The 21,632-nt window shown below is 27.4% G+C and overlaps 2 protein-coding genes across 2 annotated transcripts in view; one reads left to right on the top strand and one right to left on the bottom strand.

The window, feature by feature from the left end:
• LOC111037226 (vesicle-associated membrane protein 7) overlaps positions 1 to 10,785 on the bottom strand; it is a 24,051-nt gene extending 13,266 nt beyond the window's left edge. The window contains exon 1 of the mRNA XM_022319634.1: positions 10,694 to 10,785. The gene's annotated coding sequence lies outside the window, so the exon portion shown is untranslated. The remainder of the gene's footprint in view (positions 1 to 10,693) is intronic.
• Positions 6,488 to 21,632, top strand: LOC111037225 (probable phospholipid-transporting ATPase IA). Its single transcript, XM_022319632.1, has 24 exons — positions 6,488 to 6,599; positions 8,637 to 8,743; positions 8,955 to 9,108; positions 10,734 to 10,954; positions 15,302 to 15,400; positions 15,482 to 15,642; positions 15,730 to 15,927; positions 15,988 to 16,265; positions 16,345 to 16,454; positions 16,517 to 16,612; positions 16,671 to 16,787; positions 16,857 to 16,983; positions 17,047 to 17,243; positions 17,309 to 17,593; positions 17,655 to 17,807; positions 17,869 to 18,069; positions 18,128 to 18,286; positions 18,359 to 18,544; positions 18,618 to 18,875; positions 18,942 to 19,060; positions 20,428 to 20,562; positions 20,640 to 20,735; positions 21,163 to 21,254; positions 21,395 to 21,632. Exons 3-24 carry the CDS (start codon positions 9,057 to 9,059, stop codon positions 21,490 to 21,492), a joined length of 3,438 nt encoding a protein of 1,145 aa, XP_022175324.1. The 5' UTR covers positions 6,488 to 6,599; positions 8,637 to 8,743; positions 8,955 to 9,056; the 3' UTR covers positions 21,493 to 21,632.

Raw genomic sequence — 21,632 nt, 5'->3', positions numbered from 1 at the left:
AATATATATATATATATCCATGACTGGGGAATGTTGCAAACGACAAAGCGTAGCCTTTAGATGATGATGAATACATGCAATATAAGCGTTCTTGGTTATTTTCGAGCGCACCACGTGTTAAATCTAAAGCATTAAAGCATAAATTAAACTAATTAAAGCAAATAGTAAAATTAATTTACTAAAATTCAATATTAGGCGTGTTTAAAAAAATATTAAATTATATGAAAATTATCAAATCAAATATTAAAATTAAAACATCGAAATACTAAATAGTAAGCTATAGTAACCTTAAAAACTTAACATTGAGGTTTTTAAAACTCGTTAATTATCATGAAGTAAAATGCAATATACTATTATTTGTAATGGTAGGAAAAAGTTTGAAAAATCTAATAGACAAATGTTTATCAATGCCTCACATATTATAAGTATTAAATAATCGAATAATTCATATAATAAAAATAAACAGACTACGGGGGAGGATAAATTAATGCTCCCACAGGTAGGTACTCCATTGAACTTTGTTACATTTTATATTTTATTTCGTCGTGGAAGACTTTGAAATCTGATTACATGGTGGTCATATTAATTTAGTAAAATGACCATACTTTTTAGAATTTAACGTACAAAAAAAAATAATTATTTTAGATTGTTATCTGTATTGTGTTTTGTTTATTTTTGTTAGTTAATTATTTTAGTTGTTATTGCTTCCTTCCCATTGAACTAGGAGACGAACTTGATAGTATCTAAATCCTTGTTAACCTGCCACACCCATGTAAACAGATATTTGAAATATTGGAACACCCCACCCAAAGTAATCAATAATTTATACATCCTATAAGAAAATCCAACATTCTTTGTTCGGATAGCATGCTAACCTTAACTTATAAGAAATAGTTTTTCTCTAGAGCTTCCTGTAGTGCCTATAAATAGCCCTCTTCCTTTTGCCATAAAGACGAATAGAAGTTTTAAAAAATAAATAATACTTAATATTAATTTAATTTATGTTATCATTTTTATTCTTGTTCAATATTAAACTACACTGTAATTTTTCATAAATTGTATTAATGTCAAATGCTGAAATACGTCAAACTCAACTTGGGTTGAGTTTTTTCTTAATGGCTAAAAAACTGTGTATAGAAAGTGCCAACAATTGAAATTGATTAAAAGTAATAAATGTATCATATAAAAAGGCCATCTACTGCTGTGCCGTAATAAATTAACATACCTTTCGATTTCGTGATTATTTGACGTTTGTTATTGTTATGACAAGGAAAGAACGAAGTACAAATGTTGACGCAATATGTCTAGTAATATATATATACATCTTAATATTTTAATCAGAAAAATAATAAATCGTTTAATGTGTTATGCGTGTAGCGTGTGGTAAAAGAATGTTAAGATTTTTTTCGTGATACTAATTCTTATATATTTGCATTGGTGGTACTACTGTAGTGCAGTGATTGAAATTATAAGATTTTAAATTTTACGAAAAAAAATCAGTGAAAACAGAAATTGGTTGAGTTGAAGAACAATTGCACAGAAATTAGAATAATTAGATTTTATAACTGAGATATAAGGGAATGGCTGAAATCGATTTAGATAAATTAATTAAGAGGACGTCCCACGTCTCGTTATGATCATTTTAAAATGTACAGTTTTAAATGATCAAAAATAATAATATCACTAAGCCTACGTGGGGCTCTAGATAATAATCTTACCTTTAAATTGTATATTAGGTCATTTCACTCTAATATCAAAACTAACAGCACACTATTGGAACTGGTAAATAAAAATTTGTGATGTCGTATGTGTGTAAGACGGGGACAACACAGCGGGTGAGACGTCCTCTCAACTTGACTTGTTTGTATTTAGATTGAATGTTAATAAAAAGAGCTTGATATTCTTTAAAGCTTAATAATATTTGTATTCACGCCACAAAATATTTTTTATAAACCTATTAAAATAAATTGGGCAAATGTATTTACTATATTATAATCTTACGAGTATATAATACAATTTATACATGATTCGTATAATATTTTTCTTACAAATATTTAACATGTTTTTAATGACTACCAAACTTTTTAAGTTGTAATCGCAAACATAAAATGACCCTTTGCGTAATATCTGGATGATTTTATCGGTTTTTCGCATTTTATTAATGGTTCTTATAATCTTATTTCCTATAATTCTATCCAATACAATTTCTAAAACCAAAAACAACATTTTTAGATATAAAATATTTTTTTCATTGGGTTTTAACTATTTTATTTTTATGTACCAAGATTATATTAATTACGTTTTTAATATTTTATAAACTACACATTTCAATGTTTCATATTCACTCGTTCGCATGAGTTGTACCACAAATAATAATACCTACCTATAGGTAGGTAATGTCAACGGGTTTGTATACAGCGTGTATGGCACGCTTGTGTAACTTGAACGTGTAAAATCTAATGAAAAAAAAATGTTATTTGAAAAATGCAATTTGAGAAATATTTCAATTTAAATGCATTAAAATAATGTCGTTTTAAAATTAAAAAAGTATTTATTGTTAAAAATTCCTAAAAATTCAAAAATATGCGAAATTAAATATGAATTAGGTAATACTAAAAGATAAAAATATGCAATCACCGTAAACATAATTATCAGTTGGGCTCAAATTTTAAGGCAATCTAAAGAATTAAAAAACACTTTAAGTGCGAAAAAGACAAATAGAGATAAAACAGCAATTAAAAAATGAGTTCAAACAATATAATAGATTTATGTTATATTTTAATTGTTTGTATAAAAACAAATTAACTACCATTATATATTTACATGAATTTTCTTTTCAAAAAACGGTTGACGGTTTGGACATTTAGTATGGAAAAACGACTAAACGACTATCGATGTATGCGAACTGACGAAAAATCTTGAATCTATGCATTAAGAACATATTTTAATCTATAGATAAGTATGGGTACTTTTATAAATGTTAAATTAACTTGCCATACCAAATACTCGATAAAGTATTCAGCGGCAACGATTAAAAATAGACGTAATTAAACACAATAAAGCAAAAAGGTATTTATAAGTATAAAAGGCGAAAAAAAGATTCATCCATTATCTTAAATTAAATGGAACATATTTTTTTACAAAAATTATTTTTACCCAAGCCCTATAGTTATTTGTTATTACTTATTACCATAACGTTTAAATTTTAAGTTGAGATAATAATTATTAATAAATAATAATGAATTAACATTTATAATTTGTAATATTATTTTTGGTATACTTAAAAATGTACAACTTAATATACCTATATTTTTTTATTTTATAAAACTGATGGTGCGATTATAGATTATTATCAATTCATTTCCAATGGGCTATAATTATTTTTCCTGAAAATTAAAAAAATAATATTAGGATTCGAATAAAAATAAAAAATCGGCGTAGTTACTCTAATGCATAGTATAGGTTTTAAGTTGACCTCATGGAGTAGGATTGCAGGAATAACCATGTAAAAAATGAGTTAAATTTGAATTAACGAAGCCCGATTCCGAGCTGAGAATTCAGAATACCGTCTCTATTTCTAAAAATATTTTAGTTTATTTTAATTACTATTAGTAAATTCAGTAGGTTCATTTTATCTTAGCCAAAAATATTGCGTATATTGTATGATAATAATCATAATATTTTATCATATAATATTATTGTTATTGACTTATGTTCCTATATTTGAACGGTGAAAATATTTTGGAAAGGTCACTATGTATAGAAAATAATAATATACGTAATAGTGAAAAGTTTAAAGATAAATATTTTTTGAATAATATACAATTGGTAACTAAAGTTATTAAAGGAAAGATAGTTATTTCTTGTTTAAATATCCAATTTCGTCAAATTATGAACCAAAAACAATTGCTACCTTTTTAATATTTTTAGAGTGCTGAAGGGCCAACAAATTTTTCCAAGTCTGAGTTATTGTAACTTTAAACGTTATATTAACGTTATTTATATGGCTTATAGTAACATGCATATTATTTATACGTTTTATAAATGTAGGTCTCTTAAACTGGTGTACGATTTTCTAATAAAACAGTTTAAAAACAAAAAATAAAGTGAAAGTAAAAACAGAAATTGTCATTAATACTTATTACTTACATCGAATTCTATTTTAGTAAAACTCGTTGATGGCAAAAGCGTAGTAGTCTTTAAATTTATAGTATGTGGGTGAGAATTTACTCTTACCACTGCAGTTTACATGTTATTTAGTTAAGTATTGTTCCATGATATTTTTCCTGAAAAAAACGGGAACTTTAACCCCAAATCAGTTTTCAATAATTTCGACATTTTGGTTTTGTTGTTACTTTAAAAAAAATTACTGTAAATACATGCAATTTTCTCCGAACGTTAATATTAGCATTTTCGGTACACCATATATTTTAAAAATATTTTGACTAATCTTGAGATATTTATAGACATATGAAACGTTTGGTTTGTATTAGTTTTTTAAAAATTAATGTCGATAAAATTTTTGCTCGATCAAAAATCTTGAAAATGTAATACAACGTTCATCACAAGTTGTTGTTTGTGGAAATTAAAAAAAATTGAGAGTAAATTTACAATATCTTTTTATGAGTTTCTGAAGTTAGAATTTTGACAATATTCGTATTAATCACGAACATTTGCAAATTGTTTTGAGTTAGAAATTCATAAAACATTTTAATTTTACTTCTTTGAGATTTGAAAAATTAATACAAGATTTTTCATAAGTTTGTGTCTACCGTAATCAAAAAAAAATGTTTTCCATTATTAATTACATTTTGTATTCGGCTATTGAAGTGTAACAATATGTAAGATAATATTACAATTTAAAGACATTGATTACTTTTTACAGCGCGTACCTATATAATATGGTTGGTTTATATTTTTTAGTACATTTGATATTAACTAATACATTAAACTATTAAAGCTAACACAAAATTGGTTCTACTAAACTCAGATTTGCTATGTTGTTCTTTTGTAAGATGGAGACTACAAATTTGGATTCGACGTCCTCATAATTATTTACAAAGCCATTAGTAGATCTCTGTAATCTCTTCAATTTTTAATTTATTTCTTCTAAACTTTAGACGACACACAACTAGACACTCCTGCCTAATGCCTTATTTGGTTATTTGTTATGGTACACTTAAAACTCATGATATACTTATATTATATAGTTTTTTTGTCGATAAATGTTTCTCAAAATTGAAATTAAATAAATATTTATTAATAATATACGTATATATATGTATAAATATATTGAAGTAGTTTATTTATATATATGGCAAATTGTTTTTACACAAATAAATCTATTAATAGGCATGATTCATTTTTATTATACCTTAGGTATTATATTACTGAGGTATCTATTGTGTGAAATAAGTATCATTTGATATATTTTGACCCCTCAAGTGATTAAATCACATCGTTTATATTGTACCTATTCATTTTTATACTGTGAAAAGATATTTGTTTATCGTGATTCGTGGGTAATAAAATGATATGCTGTGGAAGGAGTGCAGCAGGGAAACACCTACTACACCCCCGCATGGTTGACATTTGATTGTGTTCACCCACTGACATGGCATAACTATCAGTCTTTCACTTATACTTGCGGCTTGTGGACGTATGAAAGTTGATTGTTAGATCGTTGGCGTTCTTGGTTTTTTAAAATAATTTATTATTTAAGCCAAACTGAAAACATTCAACATTAGACATAACATTAGATACAATTTAACGTTAGACATTTTTACAGTGTTATAAATATATATTTAAATATATTTATATATCTCTTTATTGTTATCAATTAAAATAATATGTAAATATTATAATTTATTTATCTCAAATAGTAAAAGAAAAAAGTACATATTTACGTTATTAAGTGTTGTCGACTGTAAAATTGGTAATATTCTAAATTAAAATTTAGTTTTGAACTATTTCAGTTGGTTTAAATGAAAGTTTAATAGTATACAAACGTGTGCTGCGATGGTTATTCTTGTATACAAGTATTAAAAAAGGTCTGTACAAAAGTTCACATATTGTTAGAGTTTAGTAATTTGGTCTTTCGATGATCGTACGTGATCATTTCATTGATATTTCATAATATTTATGGTACCCATAAACATAATTTAATAATATTTTCATTGTAATTAAATAATATCAGTTAAATAGTTAATAGCAATTATTTTGTTAGTATTAGGTATGTCGTTAAATTGTAATTCATTAATTTGTTTTTTAAACGATATTATTCTATCTTGTGATTACTTACTTAAAATGTATTTGGACTAGATAAAGTTGCCGAACGTTGCTATTATCTGAATACTTATTTGAACAGTCGGGGCGGATACGTAGTAGACTCTCCTTTACATTTTCCTTATCGGACATTTGAAGTTTAATATTCTAATTGATTATTTGATTATTAATTATATCAATATAATATGGTCTATTTGATTATTAAAATGTAATGTTGTGTATACTGTTAAGCTTGTTTAGTACTTGGTGTTACTCGATATAGTTATTGTCAAATTGTAAAATGTTGAAGCTGTTTTAGTTATTCATACGTGCTAGTGAGTAATGCAATATTTTTTAGTTATAAATATTAAATTATAATTTAAATTCTATTAGGGGGATGGTTTTTTTTAAACCTGTAATTTAAATCCACATCAATATAAATAATTTAAATTGCCTTCGTATATTAATAATTAGTACTTACTATTGCTTAAAAATTAATACAATTCTTCAGTTTACAATTTTTATTAAATGTTTTTTCGTTCGGTGCTACTCGTAGGCTTATTATTTTATACATTATTACTATCAGGAATTTAGGATATTGTTCATATTAAAGTCATGGACAAAAACGTTTTGTATATTTTTAATAGTATTTATTTTACTCAAATATTTTGATTATCAGCTTATACATACCTACATTAATGTATTTTAAATCGAATTTTAAAATTAATTAACCTTTACAATATATATGTTCAATAAACATCGTCATTGTATAGAAATGCATTTTATAATTTATTACTATTAAGTATGATATACTAAACGCATATACGAGTAGATTAGATTATTTTTTTTATTCTTACTGCAACTGTCTGTTAAATTACTAAATTCTATTATACATAATATACCTATTTAATTACATGAAGTGTTCTGGATATGATATAAAAGTTACATGTCATAGCCAGTTGTGAGTTCAGTGGTTCTTATTGTTTTCATTGTCACTGCCAAATCTAGAAAAGTATCTTAAAATATTAATTGATACATTTGACATTTAAATTCGATTTTCATCTAACTTATATCATCTGAAAACAAATTATTTTAATATTTTTGTTTAATCCCGTCCGTGTCACTCGCTTTTTAACGCGATAAATTAACGTGATCATGATATATTAATGGTATAATAATCGTTTATTAGATAATTCATTAAAGGATTGAATCGCGCTCCATGTTACTTTTAAATTGTTCTGAAAAAGGTACCCGAGATATTTCAATTTTTAAATATCATGGATGCATTTTACTTAAGTAATCATCGAAGTTCATTTTTTAAGTGTCTAGTTTAGCTTAGCGGAATTAAAAAAAATGTTATTTGATATGGACCTACATATTATTAACTGTGTTATAAGTGATTAGATTTAGCCAACAATATTTTTGTACACAAACCTAACAATAATTTAATAACACGAATTACTATAATTTTAGTGTAATGAATGTAATTGAACTTTGAAATATTAACTGTGCATTAAAATCGTTGAGTGTAGATTGTATAATCTATATCCAATATTTCAATGGTTTGAATACGATGCAGCTCTCGTGTGTTACAGTGAATGTCACATTTCACTAAACAAGTGTTACTCACGTTAATTAGTCATCCGAGCATACTGTGTTGTATAAACACACATAATTAAAAAAAAATGTATAACCTCGGTGATGCAAATATACAGTTACAGAATATTTCAGTCTGATTTTGTATCAGTTACCTACTAAAACAGTGTTTTTTTAGTACAAAATCGATTGAGCTTATGATATTTATTTTTAAATTACATAAAATATTATTTTTCCCTTCCTATTCATAGTTATGTTTACGAATGATGCAGGTTTGAATAATATTTTTTAGCAATATTATTCATTTTTATAAATGCAGAAATATTGTAAAATATAATATTTTTTTTAACATTTTTTTTATTAAGGCTCAATGGGTAAAACTTAAAAAAAAATTCTATTCATATTAGGATAATTCTTTGTACAAGATTATATGTGTACAATTAAAATAATAATAGCTACATTTAATTGATTGATGCACATATATATAATTTTAAATGTTTTATTAATCTTTAACTATTATGTACTTGAATATTTGATAATTGTATCATACCGGCTAATTTTAGGCTGAGAGTTTTTAGAGTTCCGATTACTTTATGATTAGAAATCACATAGTTCGTTATTCACCCTGTATGAATCTACTACATGTACCTATATAATATATATAAACTATATAGCATACATTTTTGAATCATTGATTAATGGTCTAAAAGTAACATGTCTTAAATTATTCATTACTTTTTTATTGGTAATTGCATTATGACCTTGTTGGCTTAAAGTTTCAGATAGCGATTTATATGGTATTATGGTTGCAGGGACATTATGTTGGCAAAATGTAATTACTTACACGAAGCGTATTACGATCGACGCTATCCTGATATACAATGTACGTGTTCGGCCTTTAAAAATGATTTCCCCCACATATTATATACACGTGTTTATCTTACCTCACAAAATGGTCCATAAAACGTCAAAATGACCTTAATAATTTTTCTCATAAATTACTTAATATCAAATAAGATTTTTACTTTTTTGGTGTCGGGTAATTTTATTTTACATCGTAAAATTTTAGTTGGTATAATTATATTTGTATGTAGTAGTGTGTGTGCTGATTTGGTTTTTATGAACAGACAAAATATAATGTCGTGCTAGCTTGTCTTCCTATCGTTCTTACCTCAGTGTGCAAAATATTATAATCCATGTCAAAAAAAGGGAATTCACAGGCTCCACAATCCAGTAGCCAAGGCATAGGTAAGAAAAATAAAATAATATATATTTGTATTACTTATATATTACACATGTATGATATATATGATTACCTATATTATGTGAGTTTATATATACAGTATACACCCATATGTATACATTTATTATTATTCTTGTCTAATTTTCTTTCCATTTGCTATATTGCTACTTAATTTGTTTATTGTATGTTAATTAACAATAGCTTACCTATCTAATTAACAACATATTAAACTAATTAAAAACATTAAATATAAATATTTTGTAAACTTTTTATACTTGGCCATTGATTTAATATATTTAATATATTTTACCATTTATTATCATTATACTATATTTTATAGTCAATACTAAGACATAATCATAAAATGAACTTTATAACAGAATAATGATAAACGTATAAGTCATAAGACTTTCAATATTTAAGATTACACAAAGTCTTATTTAATTCAACTCGTAGTCATCAAAAAATGCTTTTGTAGTTTTTAGACGCATGTAGATAGTATGCATGTTCAAAATATATGCTTATTAATATAATAACACGCCATTAGAATAAACAGATAATTATTCATTAAAATAACTTGTCAATTGTTTACTTATGTATAGTTATTAGTTACTAGGTATATTTACATCTAAAAATATCGCAGATAATGAAATCAAATTACATTGATCGTATCTTTCGTATTTAAATAAATTCTTACTTATGAAAAATGTAATTAACCTAATGTTGGGTCTTATTGTTTTAAATGTCAAACGACAACTAACCGTTATCCATTTTTAACGGTAGTGTGTGGTTCCCAAGAATATTTTTAGTCTATAACTGTTTAATGTACCACTATAACAATCCCTTTTACGCTAGCGATATATTTCTAAATTTTCTACTTAGTATTTTGAATTTTCACACACACTCGCGTTCTATCACCCGAAAGCAAGAGAAACGCATTTTGCATTCAACAAAAAAACTGAAAAAATAATACATATATATTTACATCTTTATGTATACACTTTACAGGCTATTTCACCAACTCGATTTTCGAATATAATAAAATCGTTTACGGAACAGTAATGGACAAGCTGGTGACAGATCACGGTTTTATTTATCCGTGAACAATGGCCGATATAGTTAGCACTAAGCACACACTTTATATTTGTCATCGTTGTTCGTCTAGTGTTATACCTATATGGTTTATACCTATTTTGAACGCCAAGCACGGAGCTAAATCAAACTACTCCTTTTCTGTAGGTTCAGTGTTCGTTTTGAAAAACTTCTCACACAGACAAACTAGGTATCCCTGTACACTGTACATATTTTGTTCGAACTACATCGAATTCTGTTCATGGATAAATAAAACCGTAGTGTGAAATCAACTATCAGTAGCCTAACTAGATCTCAATGAAGGGGGGGGGCTATTTAAATACTAATTTTTTTTTACCTATATAGGTCGTAAGCATGATTAAAAAAGCCTAGGGGTAGCCATCCACCCATGCCCCCTACAGTTACGCCACTGTCAACTATACAATTTGTATTATAATAATATAGGTACATTATATAATTGTGTAAATACTATACAAGCAATGTGATTTTTGTACGTACAGGCCGATGTTAATCTCCGAGTTTTCGGACATTGTTTCAGATCAGTACGGGTTCGAAGACGATGGACCACCAGATTCCGTCGATTGCCTGGGCGCAAGAGATAGCAGGACGATACACGTTAACAGCGTTCATAACTTTAAGCACTGTTCGAACTGTATATCCACGGCTAAGTACAGTATACTGTCGTTCTTGCCCATATTCCTCTTCGAACAGTTTCGGCGTTATTCGAACTGCTTTTTTCTACTCATAGCGCTCTTACAGGTAATGTAAAGTTTTATCTGCAAACTGCGATTTCATTTGATTTAATGGTATACAATGCTAATAAATAATAATTATAATACATGATATCGATATACATTATGACAGAGGGGCGTGGCTGATAGGGCAAACTGTTTCTCCGCAGTGACGTATTTTGAAACTGACTTTAATATATTAACCTTGCTACAGGATAGACACTAAACAGTCTATTACACTCGTAAGCAGAATTCAGTTTTTGTTTAATTGTACAACAACACATGTAAGTATTATAACATTAAGTGTTGTGCAGGAACAATTTTGGCAAAACCACGTACACAAAATAAAATTTGAGTGTGTCCGACGGTATCTGCTGTAATAATTAGGGTTGACATTTTAAAATTTAAAGTATGGGATTGAGATCAATGCAAATACGAATGAGGTCATAAAAATATCAGTCATAGAAACTTGAAACATTTCACCATTACTTAAAATATATTTATCTGGGTAAAATGAAATTTAAAAAAATATATTTAGACAAATTTTAAGCTTTTTATGATTTCCGAATTTTTTTAGTTTTCTTTCTAAAAATGTTTGTAAAAATGTTATGCTCGGTTAAAAAGTCGAAAAAATGATTACAAAGTTCATCATAAATTAATTGTATGCTAAGTCAAAGCAATTTATAAAATATATTTTAAAAAAACAATCACAATTTTTGCTATAGGAATTTCAAGTTTAATTTTCGATGCAATATTATTAGATATTTAAATGAAAAATAATGATTTCAGTTATTTTGCTATAATTCCGAAAATATTATTCATGGAAACTAAAACGTTTCTTCATTAGGTATATTATTTTTACCCTGCTTACTTGATGCAATTTTCAAAATATTTAGATTTATTTTAATCTGCGATGTTTATCAACGAACCTATTCACACCGGTCTACCATTAGATACGTCAATTATAGTGCCATCTAAATTAATAACATCTTATATTAATACACTTATGAAATAATAAAATAATAACTACTTTATTATAGTAGCAAGTAAGTAATAGTAAAATAAATTACTTATACCCTACAATATACTACAAGAATTATTTTTATTTTATTTTAAGTCTATAAATAATAAATAAAAATATTTTTATAATGAAAAACTTTTTTTTTAGTTATCCGAATTAAAGCTCTATTACAAAACTTCAATAATATACAGTTTGAAAATATTGATATTTTTATAGTTTTGATTAAAAAGAGGCAACAAAATAAAATAAAATGTAATACTTTCCTATAACTTCAAACTTGTATTGTTTATATTGATGTTTCACGATCTTTGTCAACGTGTTGACAACAAACCTAGCCACCTAGGTTGTTGTTAGGTAATGTAAGGCTTTTTGAAAAATGTCCAATATTACATTTTATTGAAGACAAATTAAATTAGTAGTTATTAAGATTCAATAATAAATATTTTTAAAACATTTTTAAGTATTAACTTCAAATTCGAACGCTAGTTATCACTGACCGTATAAATAAGGACATCAGTTTCCTTATCTTATCCTATCTCATCTTAGTGTTTAGACTTGGATCATACATAGTAGGTATATCGCCTATGCTAATGCTATATAGTATATACTTATTACATATAGTCTAAGACCATATTAGACTATGGTTCATTTAATAAACTTTATACCTAATACTATGTGTATGTGTAGCTGTGTATAGGAATATTCATAATAAAATATATAATATATAACATTCGTGGGTAAAAATAGTCTGAGAACGAACGTTTTGATTATTAAAAAAAAAAATTTCAAGATGTTTTGAATTATAACACAGTTTCTAATTTCTATTTGATTAGAAATATATCATTATTATTAATTATTGTACTCGTTAGGCTTCAATTCGTTAGGTTGTTATCAATAATTTGGTTTTTTTCGCTGAAAGTTTAAATCAGGTATTTTATGCTAGAAAAATAACGAATATACTATACATTGATAACAAATCCTAATTTGAGTACCTATATTTATATGTGTGAATGCTATACTGTTATCTGCCTGGCGCCGGACGTATACCGTCACACTCGGGACTTATTTATTATTGGGCGTCGCTGTTTCGGATTTATGTGTCACCGCCGACGCGTTTGAACGATAAACTGATATACAATAAGGAAAACAACGTTTCCCAAGTGTATTTGACTTGTAATTTGCTAAAAGTATGATATTCTATGCACTCTTTGATATTAACTGACCTTACTGTCGAGGCCACTCGGCTGTAAATGTTAATGGCTTCGTGACCTTTGTATCGGGGCTATCACTGCTGGTGCCCGGGAATAGATCATAAATTCGTTTCCAGTGGAATATTGTACATACATATGTATTATTATTATACATATTGTACATACAATTTATGTATTGTACATACATTATACAATATACCTAGGCATATATCCTCATAATATATATATATTGTATATTGTATTGCATATAATATATTATATTTGTGACAGGGATGGTTTGTCCATTTTATATTTTTATGAGTCGAATACAAAAATAAGAATATTGTCAACGTTTCAAAAAAATCTTGTGTCATATAATAAATATTTAAATTTATCATCAACGTTATTTTAATCACTTTAAATATGTAATGTATTTTTTAATTTTATTATTACTTATCTAAAACTTACAAGTTGCTCAGTTATTATATAGTTGTATAAAGAACATATTTAATTTATAAGAAATTTGATTATAAATGTTATTGTAGTGTGGCTCATGGTGTATACAGTATACATTATACTTTATTCCCTTACATCAGTATACAGCATACAGTTTATTTGATGACTATTGTATTTCTTGTTTCAATTTCAAATACATGCAGAACACAGCAAAATTGACTACCTATAATATGCATCAAGGGGCTCTGGGCGATATACATGTATAAAACTCGACGATAAATGATAATAATATATTATTGAAATATCAGTCAGAATAGTTTTTTTATTTTTTTAAATTATTTTTGTTCCTTTATCAACATTTTATAAAACGTAATCCGAGTAAAGATGTTTACACGGTAATTTTTTTCATTCCCCTCACAAGTGTCGACTGTTTATATTTTAGGCCTTCTATAGTTCTGAATTATAATAAACAATTTTCCTCTGAATGCTCAATTTTTTTCTTTATATTTTACCTTTTATCACAACAATATATGCTATAGAATGTTTAGTATTTTATTAAATATATTGTTAGTATATTTAATAGCAGTTACAAAATACTAAACATGCATAGGGATGATTTTTTTTATAAACATTTAAAGTTCAAATTTAACACATCAATAAAATTACAGTGACCTACACAACACCTTATGTACAGCAGAACGGTATCTACTTTCATACCTGCCCAACTTTTTTCATTTGCACTTGCCAATAAATAGTCGGCTTTTGATTAAATTGGCTTTTAGAATATTCACATTCAAATTTGTACGTATTCTAGGTGCCTACTATCCACAGGAACTAGTTATGCTGGCAATTACCCTATTTACCCCTCTCTCTCCTTGTATAAGATATAAGAAGACTAAATACATGACTTTAAATGTTTATTAGAAATATTTTATTAATAATAAAATATAATTGTGTCAAGAGGAAAATTGAAATAAATGAGTAAATAAGTTATTAAAATTGAGTTATTATTTCTATCATTCCATGCAGAAGTTTAAGGATATTCTATAGCAAATTTGAAAAAATTTAATTTTAAATTTGCATTATTACTTGTAAATATTATTACATACTAGTATAATACCTATTTTATTTTTTACTATATTTATTTAAAACATTTATAATATTAAAATATTTGTACATGTTAATATTTAGTATAAATTAATTTTTTATTTTGGTTAAGAACTGAAATGATTTGTTTCTTACTATTGAGACTGGATGTAACACACTTTTTGTATGTAACATTCAAAATTGGTATAAACTGGAACTGTTTGTACTTTTTTTGAAATGGATTGAATCATTTGAAATTGATAATATTTTATTTTTATAATTTTAATTGTATATTAAATTAAAATTGATAATATCTAATCTTTAAAATGATTCTAAATTAGAATTTACAGAATAATAATCAGATAAAGCAGAATAAAAAAAGTTAATAAGTACTCAGAAATTATTTACTAAAAAAAGTTTTATTTTTATACGGGTACATAATGTATCTTTGAAATATTGATATTTTAATCAATACATTTTAATATAACATAAATCAAATCCCACATAAGTCAAAATTATTTCTTAGTGTTTTCAATATAAATGACTGTTAGTTCTATAGTTTTTTGTCCAAAGTGCTACACAATAACTAAAATTATCATTTTTTGTTTTTATTTTATTACAGCAAATACCAGAAGTGTCTCCCACTGGTCGATTCACAACATTGGTACCATTATGTTTTATTCTTTTAGTCTCTGCACTTAAAGAAATTATTGAAGACTTTGTAAGTGTTAATTTATTCCACCATTTAACCATTATACCATAACTATTGTCATTACTGATTTTTTTACATGTGTTTTATTAGAAAAGACATAGAGCTGACCGTGAAATCAACCATCGAAAGGTAGAAGTCTTAAATAACGGTATTTGGACACCACAACGATGGGATCTCATTAACGTAGGTGACATTGTTAAAGTGCAAAACAATACTTTCTTCCCCGCCGATCTTCTAATACTTTCTTCCAGGTATGTTTCTTTATGTTCATTATGTACGTGAATGCAAACACGTATTGTCCACTGGGCCTATAATCAATGTATTGTTTTTGTTTCTAGTGAACCACAAAGTATGTGTTATATCGAAACAATGAACCTAGATGGTGAAACAAATCTTAAAATACGACAAGGTCTTCCAGAAACTTCGCGTTACGTCGATGCAAATGATCTCATGCGCTTCAAAGGGGTAATTGAGTGTGAGCTTCCAAATAGGTTGATCTACGATTTTGCTGGCAGCTTAAAATTGGTAGATAGAGTGTGAGTATTACATTATGCAGGTAGTGTAGTATTTAGTATTATAACAATTTCTATTTTTAGTCCGTTGTCTTTGGGTCCCAACCATCTACTGTTGCGAGGTGCCATGCTGCGTAATACCGCTTGGGTATGTTGTGTAGTTATATACACCGGCCATGAGACAAAGCTCATGATGAACCAAACTTCAGCTCCTCTAAAAAGGTCAACTGTAGACAAAATTGTTAACACTCAGATTATAATGCTTTTCTTGTTGCTGTGTACATTGTGTTTGATAAGCGCGTTTTGCAACATTATCTGGACAAAACAGAAAGGATCAAAAGACTGGTACTTACAAGTAGATGGTAAGTAAGATTACTTTCTTGTTACTCACTTCCTGTTTTTGTTGAATTAAAAATATTTTTAATGCATTTTTATTTTCAGACTTTGTGACATTCAAATTTGCATTTAATTTACTCACATTCTTTATATTGTTTAACAATTTGATTCCTATTTCGCTACAAGTAACTGTTGAGGTTGTACGTTTTATGCAAGTAAGTTATATCTTGAATACTTAATGGTCACTTAGTGTTTTATGTTTATAATTGTTTTTTAGGCACTGTTTATCAACAATGATATTGAAATGTATCACGAAGAAAGTAATACACCAGCTATGGCACGTACTTCAAATTTAAATGAAGAATTGGGCATGGTAATTGGTGTTAAGCATTGTAAATGAACAAAAAAAGTAATATCAGTTTTTTTTTTAGGTTAAATACATTTTTTCTGATAAGACGGGCACGTTAACAAGAAACGTTATGGAATTTAAACATTGTTCTATAGCCGGAGTTCTTTACCTAGAAGGTTCACAAGATACCTTAATAAATGTGTGTAAATATTGTGTTTTTCATTTATGCTGTTGAAATTGTTTTAAAATTTAAAATTGGATTTCACAGAATTCAAAAAACCATCCAACACAAGATTATGTGTTAGAATTTTTAAGAATGATGTCTGTTTGTCATACTGTTATTCCCGAGAAAGTTAAAGACTCAGATGAAATGTTATACCATGCTTCATCTCCAGGTTTTTAAACTGCTTATGTTGTTATTAATATACAATTTTATTCACATGTTATGTTATCATTAGATGAGCAAGCTTTATTAAAAGGATGTCAATTGTTTGGCTATGTGTTCCATACCCGTACTCCAAGAGCGGTCACTATTTCAGCATTAGGCATCAATGAAGAATATGAAGTTTTGACTGTCATAGAGTTTACCAGCGCTAGAAAGAGAATGTCAGTCATTGTGCGTGCACCGGATAAAAAAATTTATCTTTATTGTAAAGTAAGTTTTTGGATTACTTCAACAATAAGTTGTAGATTTTAAATATTTTAACTTAATTTTACCAGGGTGCAGATACTGTTATTTTTGAACGGCTTTCAAGAGCGGGTGAAGAGTACAAAGAAATAACATTAAAGCATCTTGAGGAGTTTGCAAATAATGGTTATCGTACTTTGTGTTTCGCTTATGCTGAGATTTCTGAGGACACTTTCTCAGCTTGGAATGAAGAATTTTTGAAAGCTGGTAATGTTCTCACAAATCGCGAAGGTGCTATTGATGAGGTGGCCAAATTAATTGAAGTAAATCTCATTCTACTTGGGGCGACAGCTGTTGAAGACAAATTACAAGATCAAGTCAGTTCATAGTAATTTAAATGTTTGATGATTATTAACTAATGAATATGTTTTGACAAAGGTACCAGAAACCATTGCAGCTCTGATAAAAGCGGATATTAATGTTTGGGTACTGACTGGTGATAAACAAGAAACTGCCATTAATATTGGATTCTCAACAAATTTGATTACACAAGGAACTCCTTTAATTATACTCAATGAGCCTACATTGGATGTTAGTGTACTATTCAGTCGGTATTAAACCATAATAATTAATTGTTGGTTTTAATTTAAAGGAACTTAGAGAATCTTTACGGCAGCACATGAGTGAGCGAGGACCAGCTGTAGGGAAGCCTGATAATCCTTTAACACTGGTAATTGATGGACAGTCATTGAAACATGCTTTATCCCATGATCTAAAAATGGATTTCTTAGAACTATGTATGAGTTGCAAGTCTGTTATATGTTGCCGCGTATCACCTATGCAAAAAGCAGAAGTATGTTTTAATTCTACAATTTTCTCATTTATTTTAATTAAATTTTATCTTGAAACAGGTTGTAGAGTTAGTAACATTAAATACACATCAAGTGACATTAGCAATCGGCGATGGAGCAAATGATGTGGCAATGATCCAAAAAGCGCATGTTGGTGTTGGTATATCTGGTGTTGAAGGATTGCAGGCTGCTTGCGCATCTGATTATTCTATAGCCCAAGTATGCATTTTAATTATATATTGTTTTAAATTTTTTTATTAACATTTTATTAATAACATTAATAATTTATAGTTTAAGTTCCTGTTGAAATTGTTGTTTGTCCACGGTGCTTGGAATTATAATAGAATGTCAAAGTTGATTTTGTACAGTTTTTACAAAAATATTTGCTTATACATCATTGAACTGTGGTTTGCAATTTATTCCGGTTGGTCCGGTCAAATCATTTTTGAAAGGTGGACAATTGGACTGTATAATGTTGTAAGTGTTTTTAAAATTTAAAGTGTAATTGAAAATGTTTATTTCAAATTTCACACTTAATTTTGTTTCATAGCTGTTTACTGCTGCTCCACCCTTGGTTATTGGTATATTTGACATTGTGTGCACTGCAAATACAAGGCTCAAGTTTCCTCAACTCTATTCACAAACTTTGGACACATTTAACGTACGGATATTTTGGATATGGGTGTTTAACGCTATACTTCACTCATTTTTGTTATTCTGGATCTGTATGTTTGCAATGAAACATGAAGTTGTCTGGTCTAATGGAAAAGAAGGCGGTTACTTACTCATGGGAAATTTTATATACACAGTAAATTAAATTCCATTATTCCTGCAATACAGTAACATACACTACATAAAACATTTTGTATTTTAGTATGTTGTCATTGTTGTATGTCTCAAAGCTGGGCTTCACATACAGTCATGGTCTTATATTGTACACATAGCTATATGGGGTTCAATTGCTGCGTGGTTTGTGTTTCTGGTCATCTACAGGTAAGAATGTTTAAGTATAGTGGATTATTGAAGAAAACAATATTATTTATAATAATTGTTATCGACTTTAATATTGTTTGTTATAAGTAGGGCTCCGATTTATATGTTGATACATGTTTTTATTATGACCTAGATAATTTAATTAAGGCAAGAGATAAATTTCTTTTCAAATGAATTGTAATAAAATGAGCTATACTGAATATTACATATTTTTACATATTTCATCATACAAACATATTTTTAAACATTTCTCACTAGTTCTATTCTTTCTTACACATTAACACAATTTTGATTTGTATTGGATATTTTGTCAACTGTATAATAATAATTAATACAATAAAACAATAAGAAACACTTAAAATTACTTTAGTTCAAAGTTTAGGACTCGCAGAAGAATCTGTAGAGAACATAAAACAAGTTCTAGGGCCATTGGGAGTGGCTGTTAAAGAAAAATGCAGTGTATAAAATAAAAATCCTAGTTTACATTCCTTAAAATTAATTAGAGAAGTCCATTTTGGAATAAATGGGACATTATTGAAGACTAAACTTACTGTTTCGGCCATTGTAAAAATGAAATTTGCACCAATTACATCAGTTGAGGTTAAGCATTCCTCCAGCCATTATAAATCTGTGTTACGGCCAGACCTTAGATTTAATTTCATTAATTTGAGCATATACGTAGTATCACATTGCAATCAAGAATAATATTTAATTATATAAATTGTACTTTTTAATTTTTTTTTATAATATTCCATATTTTCATTTTTTGGTGACATTTAAATCAATTTTTATTACATATATAATATTAGAACATATAGTTATTTTGAATACATATAAATCTGAGCCCTAGTTATAAGCAAAATATATTATTTCATATTATTATGTATTATAACTAATTGTTTAGGAACATTTTCGTATTCTGATTTACTGGATTTTAATTTTGTTAATGTATTTTGGATTGTTAACATGTTTAAAATTGAAGCAATTTTTAATATTCAAAAAACAGTTTTAATGCAATACTTAAATTATAATACCATTTTAAATGTTATATTTTTGTAGTATAAAATATTTAGTAGTATAGTAGTATTACATACTACACAGACACATCTAACTGCAGTCCTCTTAATTATGTTCAAATTAAAAAGTATTTATTACTTTATAATTTAAAATATCATGTAATTATAATAATATTACATACATATACATAAATAATATTTTGTAGTTTATGTGATAAAATGCAAAATATTATTTATTGTATCATGATGATAATCAATTTTTTGATATATTTTTCTAATACATAAAATGATATGATAATAAATTACTTAATTTTCCATGTTAAATATTTACATTTTTGACCTTTGTTTCAGTCGTGTATGGCAGGTATTTCCTATTGGTTCTGTATTTACTGGTATGGATTTCATGGTATTCACATCACCAATTTTTTGGATTTTAATGGTGTTTTCTGTAACTGTTGTCATGGGATTGGATTTAGCGGCTTTATCGTTAGTAAAAGTGGCTTAAAAAAATGCTATTATACCCTATATATATATTTTATTTTTAACTATCATTTTATTTTCAGAATTCAAACAACCACCAAAAAAACTCTGGTTCAAACATTAAGGGAAAACGAATTACGAAAACCAGAAACAAACAATGTTGTTAATCCGAGACATAGGTTTGTGTAAAATGTTATGGTACAAATTTTTTTTCGTGTTTTCGAAATAACCTTTGATGTACAGTTTTTATTAGATGAATAAATTTTTATATCGTGTAAAAAGTGTCATTATTAATTAGTTAGTATTATATTTTATTCAGGAATATTTTATGATAATGATTTTGTAGTAGATATATTGTGTTGTTGAACTATTGTATACAAGTTGAAATGTAAAATGATATTGGTTGAATGGTATCTTGTATACAATTTGAAATGTAAAATTATATCGGTTGAACAGTATCCATAAAACCATTGGTGGTGACATGCAATATCATTTATAACTGTTGCACATAATATAATATGTAAATCATTAATTTGTTGTGTTAATGTTCTTAAGTGTAGTCACGTATGTTAATATGTGTGCACGTTATTTATTTATTGTTTCTAGAACAAACGAAAAGGCACGTCTCCTTGAGAACGTAAAAAATGTTTTCAATTTCAAATCTCGATTACAATCGACTACGGAAGTTGAAATGAACCGTAAGTGACAAAATTCTGTGTGTTGTGACTTTTGTTTGTACGTTAGTTTGGTTTCTGCACGCAGTTTTGTTTGTTCAGTGATCTGGTATGATCAATGTCTAGTGGTGTTCGTTTATTGGTTAATTAATATTATTTTTTAGATGGTTTTGCTTTTTCACAAGAAGAAGGAGGCGCCGTCAGTCAGTCAGATATGATACGCGTGTACAACACGTGCTCACCAACTCCAGAAGTCGTATAAATGCGTGCGAACTGCCGCTAAACCACTGTTAGTAATAACGGATAATAATCTTAAACATATAATACCGCGTGTCAAGCACTTAGTTTTACAATCTGTAATCTGTTAGCTGGTCATACATATTATTTTTATTGTTAATTTCA

Source organism: Myzus persicae, unplaced genomic scaffold (assembly GCF_001856785.1).
Source record: "Myzus persicae strain clone G006 unplaced genomic scaffold, MPER_G0061.0, whole genome shotgun sequence".
NCBI lineage: Eukaryota > Metazoa > Arthropoda > Insecta > Hemiptera > Aphididae > Myzus > Myzus persicae.
The sequence above is the reverse complement of the archived record's forward strand: the minus strand, read 5'-3'. Positions and strand labels throughout refer to the sequence as shown.

What these genes read in the sequence shown, in the direction of transcription:
- LOC111037225 (XM_022319632.1), top strand. Translation starts at nt 9,057, where the DNA reads ATGTCAAAAAAAGGGAATTCACAGGCTCCACAATCCAGTAGCCAAGGC. An exon ending in AAGAAATTATTGAAGACTTT is followed by an intron (nt 15,401 to 15,481) that starts GTAAGTGTTAAT and finishes GTGTTTTATTAG; the next exon opens with AAAAGACATAGAGCTGACCG. An exon ending in TTAAAATTGGTAGATAGAGT is followed by an intron (nt 15,928 to 15,987) that starts GTGAGTATTACA and finishes TTCTATTTTTAG; the next exon opens with TCCGTTGTCTTTGGGTCCCA.